General features: G+C 48.3%; 1 protein-coding gene across 1 annotated transcript in view; it reads right to left on the reverse strand.

The window, feature by feature from the left end:
- LOC135208069 (RNA exonuclease 4-like) overlaps positions 1-1,005 on the reverse strand; it is a 38,875-nt gene extending 37,870 nt beyond the window's left edge. The window contains exons 1-2 of the mRNA XM_064240216.1: positions 958-1,005; positions 199-359 (exon numbers count right to left, since the gene is read on the reverse strand). Of these exons, the coding sequence (XP_064096286.1) occupies positions 199-359; positions 958-1,005 (209 nt within the window). The remainder of the gene's footprint in view (positions 1-198; positions 360-957) is intronic.
- Between the last annotated feature and the right edge of the window lie 11,998 nt (positions 1,006-13,003).

The following is a 13,003-nucleotide window of genomic DNA, read 5'->3' on the forward strand; positions in this document are numbered from 1 at the left end:
TGAATGATACAGTAATGACCTCTTATTGTGTAATCAGTTTTCAAGATACTTTCTCAGCCAAGAGATAGGACTTGCCATTTTTATATTATGTAAGGAAGGTATCTGATCACCTGGTTGATATTGACACATTGCCTTTCCTAAGAACAGAAATAATCTGAAATCTAATTAGTAATGCAAAAACCAAGTGCAAAATATTACCTTGCAGTATCTCTTATTCTTGAGCGTGGATGATCCAGAAACAAAACTCTCAAGTCGTTATCAATCCCATGACCAACAAGTATTTTCCCATTTAAAATTTTGGCCACTTCAGCCTGAACTTCTTTGAAATCATGACCTGAAATTATATTAAAAAAAGAATACTAAAAATTAAGTTTTCATAATAAAACTAATATTGTAATACTTACCTTGAACACCGAATTAGCCCTGGTCACTGACCAGCCCGAACTATATCCCCACATATTTACCCACTAAGTGGGTAATTTTAACTGTCAGTGTTACAGGTAAAATCTAGTCAAATGAGTTACCTGTATTACCGTTGGCAACGCTGCCGCAAATACCGGCCACCAGAGGCCTGTCTCCTCAATTGAATCATTCACTATCAAATTGAAGTGGGGAGGAGGGTGGGAATCATTCAGGTGTTCAGGTAAGTATTACAATATTAGTTTTATTATGAAAACTTCATATTGCTATACACTCCCTGAACACCTGAATTAGCCAGATTAACAACATTTATTCGGAGGTGGGATCAATCTAATTCAGCCCGACCTGTCCACGGAACATACGCAGGCAACTCATAAACAACCTACCATGTATAAAAGCGTGTATCCTCACCTAGTTATCTAACTTGGAGGTGAGGATGTTTGCAAAGAAAGTACTTCAACATCAGTGTTGAGTCTAAGGTACCGTCTGAGTTAGAAGTACCGCCCATGTGATAAGGTACAAAACAAATCTCCTCACCTGGCTGTCCAGCTCAGTAGGTGAGGATGCTTGCAGAGGAAGTACCATACCGTCGGTGTCGTGTCCAAGGTACCACCTGAGTCTGAAGAACCTCCCATGTGGTATTCTATACCTCTCATGTATGGAGGGGAAATGGTGAACCTCCCATGTGGCTATCTAGCCTCTCATGTAAGGAGAAGTTGAGTATGCAAGACCTTCAGTTCTCTACTGCTCACTGATGTAGATGACTTGTGCTGAAGTTGTAGTTATTCCAACATGACCATCGGGATCTGCCTAACCTCAAGGGCCTAAGGAACAATACACTCAGTCTAAGCTTGACCAACAGAAACATGACAATTTGTCGAAAATTGCATTTTTCCTAACTATACAAACCTGAGGTCCTTTAACAATAGGAAGTAGCTAGCGGCAGCTGGAACGGTCGTAAGCTTCGAACAAGGGGAGAATGGTAGTTAACTGCTTGTCGCGCTGGGAGGTAAACAAATCACTTTTGCTTTTGGCCCATGCAAAATACGCAGAGTGAGGGGTGGCATGAGGAGGGACTATATGTAAAGGACCTCAGGTTTGTATAGTTAGGAAAAATGCAATTTTCGACAAATTGTCATTTGTTCCGATACGTAATACAAACCATCGGTCCTTTAACAATAGGAAGACTCACTTCTTGTGGGAGGAATCTGAGTCTTTGATGAACAGACTGGTGTTCGTCCATCCACTGGGAATGCCTCCCTGGTCGTAAGAGCGAGGGAGGGATCCAAGCCTCTGTCCGATTGATCGGGTGTGCACCGCAGGATCAATGGTCAGACCTCTGGGCCGAGTACTAAGAGAGAGGCAACCGTATCTCTTCCGTACCATCAAGCAAGAACTTGTTTCCTGTTTGCAAGAGGCAACATAAGTATGGGTTGTCTCAAGCTGGCATCCACTTCCTCCCCCTTGTTGGATGGAAGTGGTGGATATACGCTCCTATCCCTAGTGAAAGGGATAAGATGGGGCTCTGTTGAGTACTCACCTGCATCTTGTCCTTATCCAGCAGGGTGACGACCGTGTCCCTCTAACCACAGGTAAGGGGAAGAAAAAGATGGGAAGAGGAGCCAGTCACACTCTCATTCACTCATTCATTCTTACGGTCACACCAGGACTCGATGCTGTTCAGCCTGCGAGGGTCTGGGTTCGCTACACAACGTGTTGAGCAGCCACCACGGGTCCCAAGGAAAAAGATCCAGACCTGTGGGCAATATCCGAAGGTAGAAGGAGGTGCATGTGGTCTGGTTGGACCAGACCCCTGCCTTCAGTACCTGCGCCACGGAGAAGTTCTTGCGGACAAGGCAGCATCTCCTTCGCATCGAAGGCGGTGAAGTCCATTAGGGAGGGGATTGTGAACAACTCGAACCAATCGTCAGGGACCGAAGGGTTCTGAGTCTTCGCTACGAAGTTCGGTACGAAATCGAGCGTCACGGATCCCCATCCCCTGGATGCTTGACTTCGCAGGAGAAGTCATGCAGTTCCTCAGAGGAAAAGAAGGGAATAGTCGCATGACCTATCCCTCTTCTCGACTTCGGTGATGTCCAGTACCCATACTGGTCTGTCCGTTTGCCACGAAGACTCTCGCATCCTCCTATCCCCATGCAGCGAAGTTCTCGGTAGTGGATAGGACACTGACACTCCATGGTGGTTGTCGATGGTATGGGTACTGTGACAAGCTATTAAAACGAAGTAATGATTGCTCTGTAACAACCGAACTAAGTCAACAGCGTAGTTCGTAACTGACTCGGGTGCTCTGACAGCTGCCGACTGACTGCGTTCGGTAGGCAAGTTGTCCAAGCATCCGAGTAAGTTACGTGACCTTCGCCTTTAAAGGGTTATGCCGAGAGACCAAACAAATAATGTATTTGTTTGTCACCAATGCCGGACAGCGAGGTGATGATTCTCTTAAGGCATGTGCCCAACAGGCGAAAGTCAATTGCCTTCTAGAGACCGAGGTCCCTGAAGGCAAAACATCTCATAGTTGTTGAATCTCAGCTAAGGAGAAACAACACTATGAACCATTGAAGACGAAGGTAGATATTGAATGCAACCTACGCCTTCACAGACGAATCGAGAGAAGGATTCTCAAGATTCATAACCTATGCTTACAAATGACTGAAAACGCTAACCGCTATTTCATTGCTGTCCGGTGAGAAGTCGTAGTTGCAATGAAATCGGGGCGTTCTTCAGTAATGAAAACACAGGGGAAAGCCGCCTGAGGAACTGCTTCTCATGGGCTGAACATTTGGAAGTAGAGCTGTCAGGTCGGAGAGTAGGCGATGTCTTTTGACATATCTGTTAATTCGGGTTGAACAATGAACAATTGTACACCTACGAATATGAGATATTTTGAAGACAAACTCAGATGTCTGCAAAATCATTCGCATTATCGCAGTGCGATGCAGCGGGAGACTTGTACAGACTTCTGTTACCGTGCGGTAAACAGAAAGATGAAAGAGTCCAAGAGATATCTCTGTTGAAAATTCTCGCAATGTCGAAGGCGATGGAATCTATCGTCACAGCAGTAGATGGTCCTTCATTATTGCGAGAATCCCCGTTAATCAGAGACCTAAGTCCATGATTGTTGGGCAGAGATACGGTTCGGTAGTCAATCAAGCAGGGAATCAAGCAGGGGAGAGAGAGAGACATAACTAACCGTGCATCTCGGAGGCCCAGCTGATACTGAGCTGCTATCAGGCAGTTCAATACGCAGTAGCTGAGCCTGAGCTCTCGCTGACTCGTCATCCTGAGTTGCCAGGTAATCCATTATTCCACAAAGGAATGCGTTCGGCTAGAACCACCGAGCATAAAAGATATGCTCGAGCAATTATATTTAGGCGAAACGAATTTCGGTAAATATAAAAGTTGAAATGGTGTTGTCGTGACAAAACCATAAGTATATAAAATTGGTGTTGTCGTGACAAAACCATAAGTATATAAAATTGAAACTGAAAACTCCTGGGAGGTTGCAGGCAACCCCGAGTTGCAGTTTAATTAGAATACTTCTCTTCTAAGTCGCAATCCGTAGATTAACTAGGATATGCGCCTACCCCTCGACAATTCAACTGCTTAGTAGAATCATGTCGCGAGGTTAATATACGTAGTATATTTGTAGGATTCTGAACAACGATCTCCATCCTAAATTCTTTCCTTCAAGAAAACAAAATAAGGATTGGAGATCGACCACCTTCGATCTCTATCAAAGAGAGTGAAGGAGAAGTCTTCCTCGAAGGAAAGCTTCAATGGTGAACAGAATACTAAGACGATAGTTCAAGCCAAACTGGATATTCCCGTCCGATCTTCTCTATTTCCCAGTTGGTCGTCCTACTGTGAGATACTCTTCTTTCAGCAGGCAGTCTTCTTCCCAATGCTAGAAATTCCAGGAATTCGAGCATAGGCGAGGTTCCCGATTATCGTGTAACATATCGGGATTCTCGTCTCGCTCACTTTGGACCGTGGTCTCGCCTAAGTGTTTGGAGATCGTAAAAAACTCGAACACTCTGAATGCGCTAGAAATTCCGTAGAATTCTAAGCAGTCTGCGAAACCCCCCCCAAATTCGTCAAACGATATCGGCTGGTGGTCCTCTCGATTCCCGTAGAAATCGAGAATGGGGCAGGATCCCTCCTTAACGACCGGGGCTTACGTCAGGTAGGACCCGAAGGTCCCCCCGGTAAGCGCAGTCCCCAACGTGGGATCCTACAGAGAAATCTCTGTAGGATCCCTCCCCTTTCCCTTGTAACCGTAAGGAGAGAGGGAATGGGGGTGAGGAATTGGATACTCGCTCGCCTTCCCAGTGGAACTAGCAGTTGGAGAAGAGTAAGAGCAGCCATCGCCTTGCGGCGATGGCCTCTCAGAGTCTGGGAAAACGTACTGTCAGGAGAAAACGTTTTCCCGAGGAGGGTTACGAACTCTCACTGTAGGTAAGGGTCTGCCGCCACTGTGAACGTCGTCTGGGTGGGGCTGATCGACACCTGACAGGAGAGAGCCGATACCGTCCTCCGACTCATTCCAGTCCTCGTCGAGGTCGAAACCTCTCAGGAGGACCGAAGGAGTATTTAAATACGGTGTCCGAAGACACGTAGAAACGCCGCTGTCGCAGTAGAGGAGGTGGAAGTAGCTTGATCGACCGGCCAGAACTGAGAGAGCCTTCTTGTCCGGAGACGAGAGAGATTGGTTTGAGACAGAATCGCAAGCTCCGATCGCGGCAGACCCACCGTCGGTTTGGGTTAGGTTCCCTCTCGGGCCCCAAAACGACTCGAGCAGAGACGTGGGCTCTGCTGGTGGGAGCGGCAATCCTTCCGCAAGGTCATTATGCTGACGAATCAGCTTAATGACTTCTGCAAAATTCGTCTGTATCTCGGGAGTAACCGCGTCTTGCGGAGTAGGACCGTCCAGTCCCTCCAGCAAGAACAATCCCGAGATACTCCTCCTTCGAAGGAGGAACAGCGGCAGACCCCTGACGGTCGCCTCCAGCTACTTGCGCGTATGTCCTGGTCGGTCCTAGAACCGTGCCTGGTCCATACGGCGTCATAGCGGGATCGCGAGCGGCGCACCTCTCGCGATCACTCCTAGGTACCGTCGCTCCTCCCGGTGTAGCCCGAGGAGGTTGAAGGTACAGGAGAGGCAGACCTGACGCTCCCCCCCTAGCTCGCTGGCAGGACCAGCGTGCTTGGAGGGCTGCTGCTGATCGTCAACCCGCGGTGGCGATCGAGCAGCAGGTCCTAGCCTTGCCGCTCGCCTGGGGCGAGAGGCTTGGCTGAGAACGTCGACGCTGATTTCTAGCGTCAGGCGAGCTGTTGCTGGTTACCGTCTCCGCCCGGCCGGTCCCGATGGAGCGGCGGTTCAGGTGACCTGCTAGGCTCGCTGTCGCGGTGAGACCGGCCAGCGTCCTCTCGGCGCGTCGAGCCGCTGGTACCAGCCGTGGCTGGTACCGACGGCCGCGGGGACCCCTTTCTCGCCTCAACCCGTGGCTGGTCAGCGACCGTCACGTCAACCCGAGCAGCCAGCTGGTCGCTGCGAGAGCGTCCGCTGGCCTGGCGAGAGTCGTCTGCACGACTCTCGCCAGTCTTCTGCTCCGCGCTTCGGTCTTGACGGCGAGCGAGCTCGGGCGTCAAGACTTTGGCTGGACGGTCTCCCGCGGGGAGACCGTCCACTCGGTACTTGGTCTTTTCTCGCTAACGAGAGGCCGAGGCGGATCCTGGTTTAGCGGCAGTACCGCTAGAACCAGGCGAGGAAGTGCCAGCCGAAGCTGGTACTCCTCTGGTCCCCGTCTTCTTCTCCTTGGTAGAAGAAGAGACGGGCCCTGTTCCCGAGGGAGCAGGAGGACCAGCAGAAGAGCTCCCCGAATCGCCGAAGCGAGACGGGCCCTTAGAAGGTCCCGAAGGAGCCTTCTTAGGGGGGAAAACCCGGGTTACCAGCTGGTCGCTGCAAGAGCGGCCGCTGGCCTGGCTAGAGTCACCTGAGGCGGCTCACAGCCTTCTGCTCCGTGCCGCGTCTTGGCGCGACGCGAACTCTGGCGCCGAAACTTGGCTGCACGGTCTCCCGCAGGGAGGAACGTACATTCGGATCTCTCGCAACGACGAGACCGAGCCGGAACCTGGCGTAGCGGCATCGCCGCTAGCACCAGGCGAGGAAGTACCAGAGCTAACCGATACTCCTCTGGTCCCCGTCTATCTCTTCCTTACGGAAGGGGAGACGGGCCCCGCTCCCGAAGGAGCAGGAGGACCAGCAGAAGGACCCCCCGTCCCACCGGGGTGGGTGGGACGGGCCCTTAGAAGTTCCCGAAGGAGACTTCTTAGGGGGGAAGGCAGCCTTCTTCTTCTTCGGCTTATGGGCCTTAGAAGTCGAAGGGGAAGAGGCAGCAGCAGACGATGAAGACGAAGATGACAGCTTCCTCTTCTTCTCTTCCTCGTCAGCTCACGCAGGACAGTCGTCAGGTCCTCCATCCAGGCCAGAGCCTGGGGCTATTGCCGAAGCAACACGGCCCGACTGCACCTGTCCGGAAGGACTGGGACTGGGAAGACACACCGTGGGCAGGACCAGCATGGACAGGCTCAGGAACCAGGAGCGACAGGAACAGCAACCAGCTCAGGAGCGGCAGAACAGCGGCAGCGGTAGACCCAGAAGGGACAGCCAAGCCAACAGCGGGAATCACATCAGCAGCGGGAATCACATCAGCGGCAGGTACGGCAGGCCCAGCGATCGCCTCGTAGAATCATCGGCAGCCAGCGGGAAACCTGGTACTGGCAGCCGGTCCAGGGGCGAGCTGCTGGAACAGCGGAAGTCTGGGGCAGGCAACACGAAGAAACAGGCGGCGGCGGCAACCCCCCTCGGTACGGCGGCGGCCCATAGTAGCGGCAGGGAGACGGCGTCACCGACACAGCATGTGGAGTGTAGACCAGGAGGGGGGGGAGCAGCATAAGCGGCCGTGGTAGTAGTGGAGACCGCCCCATACCTCGCTAGACGCTGCAGCAGCCCGTGGATGCTAGGCACGCCCTGCTGCCGCAGTGGTCCATACCTGTCCAAGGTCGTCTCCCACGGATGTAGCACCTGCGGTAGCATAGATAGATTAGTAAAAGGGGTTCCCTCACGCACGGGGGTGGGGGAAGACATGCCCACCCTGAACGCAAGGAAGACCCCAAATACAAAATACAACGAGGAAGCTGAGCGGGGGGCAGAAGGAAGACGAAGAATCGGATACCAAGGGAGTCGCGGGAGAGCTTTCCGACGACTTCCTGGCAGACCTTCGCTTCCCCTACCCCCGCACAGCAGTGAAAAGTAATATGAAAATGAAACAGAATACTGCCCTTGCGATTCACTTCATAGAACTTGAAGGGGAAAAGATCAATTCCCGGGTAAGAACGGAAACTTGATCCAAATAATATGATGCTATCATAAAATATATATGAAAATGAAACAGAATTCTGCACTTGGGATTTCACTTTCACAGAAAATAATCGTAAGGATCAATTCCCGGGTAAGAGCGAAAATTGATCCAATTAAATTTTATGAAAATAAATTAAATGAAAATGAAAATGAAGAATACTGCATTGCGAATCCACTTTCATTGCATTTTATCATACAAAATAAAAGGCTCGTGCCGAGCGCAATCACGCTCTCGGTAACGAACGCACAGGGCAAAAATATAATGAAAAAAGTACTTACATTTTTCAATTACACACTTTCGCCCAAAATACATGACTCGGCGCGAGCGCGCCCGCCCTCGGCACCGAGACATAATTCAAGGTTCAATTCATGAAAAGAGGAAATCGCCGCATCTAACGGCGATAGCTCCATGTTGGTTCATAATTAAGTAATGAAAATGAAAACAGTGTACTTACAGTTTCATTTTCAAGTCAAACAAACCATTAGTAGAAAACACAATATAAACAAAGCATACGACGATGAAGCGGGCAGAGAGCGATGACGAACACGTCCTTCACACCCGCGGCCGAAAGCAAAAGTGGTTTGTTTACCTCCCAGTCGCGCGTCGGACAAGCAGTTAACTACCGTTCTCCCCTTGTTCGAAGCTTACGACCGTTCCAGCTGCCGCTAGCTACTTCCTATTGTTAAAGGACCGATGGTTTGTATTACGTATCGGAACAAACTAGAGTTCATTAGACTATCACTGCCTCCCAAAACTTCTAACACCCTAAAGTTCATTAGACTATCACTGCCTCCCTAAACTTTTAACACCCTAAGTCTACCAAGCCAACTATAAAACTGAGTTACCAACGACAGGACCCCGCGAGTAACTTCTCTGAAGAAACTGAAATTCCCTAAGGTACGGTGTTGTGAAAAACCACATCAACTCTCAAATAAACACCTACACGATCGCCGACACCGAAACATTCCTCCGGAAGCCAAAGGGTAGCCTCTGCGATACTTTGCGCCCTTGGATTGACTAAGAACCCCTTCTTATTAATGTCCGGATAGTTCTGAGGCAATGATTTAACAAGAAGTCCCTCCTCACCTTGACAAGAACATAGTATAACCATCAGAAATGTAAGTCTGGTATGCAAACCCCCTCGAAACCAAAGTGAAGAGGTTATCAAACAGTCCAGGCTCAGAGAAAAACCCATCAACTCTCACCACATCCACACAGAGTGGGACAAGGCCTCCCACTAGCTGTGAAATGTGTCTTTCAAATACGAGCCTCATGATCCGTAACCCCTACCACACGAGTCAATGAAGGAACCCAATTGAGAAAAGCCTCAACTGTCTCGTAAACCGGAAGTCGGACTCCGGCAGAGGAGTTACCCGCTACCTCATACAGAAAGTGATGCTAGCCAAAGTCCTTCCCCAAAAACTGTCTGACTCGCCGAAACCAGATCAGCCTACTTGATGTTTGAGAGACTGCTGGTTTGGTTGAATACAACGTATCAAACATACCTTGAATTAACTGTGAGATTCCTCTGGAGCCTGGAATGCGGAAAGAGAGAAAGGACAAAGTCCATAATCCATTATTATCGCTTCCTTCGCCGGAGAACCAGAAACCCACAACTAGTAAACGAGTCTCTCTTCCGGAACAGGAAAAAGGAGAAAGGCCGAACCCTCACAAGAGCAGCACCCAAGAACCCGGAACCTACTACGCCTGGGTATCTCTGTCAGAGGAAAAAGGAGAAAGGCCGAACGCCCACAAGAGCAGCACCCAAGAACCCGGAACCTACTACGCCTGGGTATCTCTGTCAGACCTGTCTGGCCACACCGGAACAGGAAAAAGGAGAAAGGCCGAACCCTCACAAGAGCAGCACCCAAGAACCCAGAACCTACTACGCCTGGCTGCTCGATACCAAACGACATACAAGATCCCATCACATCTGAGCCTACCAATCCGATTGCGCAATGATATACCAACAAGATGAGAAACTCCTGAGCAAGTCGTACTCGGCTGCGCAACCCGTACTCCCCCCCAGACATGATGACGTAACCCCTATCTGACCGCTGTCCACCCCCTCACAAGAGCCAACTGTTACCAGTTCCGCAAAACCTGTAAGAGTTAGTCACTCGACTGCGCATACCCTCACTACACAGTGATGACAACGTTACACCTGAGCCGAACATACCTTAGCGATGAACGCCCAACCCTGCGAGTCACTCCCACACTGTTGCGCCAAACGTGTACCAACCAAGACGATGACCTAACCTTGAACCAGTCTCACTTGACTGGGAAACTCCGCACTCACCAGTGACTATGACATGAGACCGGGCCGACTGCAATAGGCGAGCAACACCCCCTAAGAGCGAAGAGGTCGCAAAACGCAATCCAACTAATGCCCGTTACCAATACTAAACCTGGACTGGAGTCCGGAGCAAGTGAGGGAAGGAAGTACTCCCAGTAGACACAGAATCAAGGTCAAACCCACATTGAAACCCTTTAAGGTGGAACAGAAAAGCAGCAAGAAAAAGTTGGGAAAATAAACAGAAGGAGAGAGAGAAGTCACTACGAGTAACCACCTGAGCACCTACCGCCAACATTATGCAGGTGAAGAACCAACTGTGCGGTACACAGTGCTTTAATGACGGGTTACGAATTGTGGAACCAATGGGAGCCGCAGAAGGAAATTACCAGCTACCCTAAGAAAAGGGGGCCGAGGGCACAAAAAAATACTAACTATGATGCAGACGAATTGCCAACGGCCGTAGCCCCCCAGCAATTACCGCAGTAAGCACATTACGTCTCACATACCTAGGTATATAAATGGGAACCAAGAAGGAAGATTACTAACTACCCTATGAGAAGAGTGGGTGATGACACAACAGGTATCGCTACAGTCAACTATGGTGCAGATGAAACTCCAACTGCCTTAGCCCCCGCAAGAACTACGGAGGACACCTTACGTCTCAAAACAAGTAAGGTTGAAAATACGGAGTTGCGGATACCACCTTGAAGCATGAACACCAGCAGCCTGAGAACTACAGGACCCGTGGAAGGTGATACGAAGGCAGCCCCTCCAAAATTACTTTCTTTAACCCCGAAGAGAGAGAGAGAGAGAGAGAGAGAGAGAGAGAGAGAGAGAGAGAGAGAGAGAGAGAGAGAGAGAGAGAGAGAGAGAGGTTGAAATCCCCAAATTTCAGTATGAAATGATGAAAACTCTGGCTCTGCTGTGTTATTGGCAAAGAAAACAGGATGAGCGAGAAGACTCCGAAGCGACATCCGAAGAATGTTTGTTTGTTTGTATGGTGTTTTTACGTTGCATGGAACCAGTGGTTATTCAGCAACGGGACCAAAGGCTTTACGTGACTTCCGAACCACGTCGAGAGTGAACTTCTATTACCAGAAATACATATCTCTCACTCCTCAATGGAATGGCCGAGAATCGAACCCGCGACCACTGAGGTGAGAAGCAAACACCAAACCAACCACGCCACTGAGGCGCTCATCAGAAGAATGACCAGATAAAAGATTGTGTAAAAAGACATTATAAGTTTTAACAGAAAACTGGGGAAGAGAGAAAACTAGACCGACTCTGTTCCCAACGATAATCTGACAAACATTAGAAAATCAGGAAATTATTCAAGACGCGATAGTGAATACAGTCCATTTTGAAGCTACAGTAATTGACTTGCGTTAATTCGATTTTACGATGGGGTTAGTAATTAAAATCGGCATTACATAGCAAATAAGTCTTCCTATATCTCTCGCGCAGCTGGCGTAGGCAGCAGCGTGCTGTCAGACAGCAAGATTGTTGGGTTTAAAATAGAATTTAGGCCAAAGGCCGAGTATTGGGACCTATGAGGTCATTCAGCGCTGAAAGGAAATTGACAGAAAAGTGTTTGAAAAGGTGTAACAGGAAGAAAAAAACCTCTCTGTTGCACAATGAATCAAGTGTTAGGAGAGGGTGGAAAAATAGGATGAATAGAGAGAATATGAAATCAGGAGAGAGAGAGAGAGAGAGAGAGAGAGAGAGAGAGAGAGAGAGAGAGAGAGAGAGAGAGAGAGAGAGAGAGAGAGAGAGAATTACAATCGTCTAACATCTCCACCTCCATAGATTTGCACCCTCTTTTAAGTTAAAAAGTATTATCTTAATGATAATATATACTCGTATAATTACATACAGCTATGAACAACCGAACGAGAACTTGTTGCTAATACAATCGAATCCGAAAGCAACATCATTTTATTGTATTCATCCGTGTGCGACAGTAATTATTGTATTCATGTTATAAATGTAGCTGAAGCTGATAAGGCAATATTACGTGCATCAGCAACCTGGATAAAAGTCCCAAGCTTTATATGAATTCAAACGCAGCTGTGGTAAAAGAAACTAATAGCGTGAAAGAGCTCATTTACTGTTGTTTTCACACCGACAAAAGATTAATAAAGTAAGGTTCGTAATACCTATGAAAACGAGTGAAAACGAACAGAAACGCCGAATTTACGTAATCTAACCTGAGGGAAAAACTAGCTTCCAATGAGACGTATTAGTCAAATTTTGGCCTTAAATTACATCGTAAGACGAACAATATGACATCGTTCCATCTAAGTTAAATATCCAGATACTCATTTATGCTAACTAGGAACAAAAAACATTAGCCGAGACCAAGTGATATGGTTGAATCTGGAGCAAAGGAAAAAGACTAGCCGGCATCATTGTCTGTCCAAGCCACGCCTCATTACAACAGTGCTGTTTGACGACAAGCTTGTGTAATTGTAATTTAATGAAAAGTAATCAATTACATATTGCAAGGTAATTAAATGTAACTTTATTAGGCCTAAAATGAATTTCAGTTGTCACTGTAATTTGATAATACGACTGGTAATTATTTTTGTAACAGTAATTGACATAAGCACAATGTAATTACTGACGACAATTAGTATGTTAAACGTATGAAGATGTCATACAAACGAATTCCTTATATGTATCTGATATCTAATTATATGGCACAAGATACCATTACGTATTGACTATGTTGAATGTCAACATAGTTGAAAACACATCTCCTTCAAGACGACAAACATGGCATAAGTGAGGAAGAGTTGTTACATTAGTCATGCCAGCCAATCAGGACAAGAATGAGTTGGAT

Source organism: Macrobrachium nipponense, chromosome 34 (genome assembly GCF_015104395.2).
Source record: "Macrobrachium nipponense isolate FS-2020 chromosome 34, ASM1510439v2, whole genome shotgun sequence".
NCBI lineage: Eukaryota > Metazoa > Arthropoda > Malacostraca > Decapoda > Palaemonidae > Macrobrachium > Macrobrachium nipponense.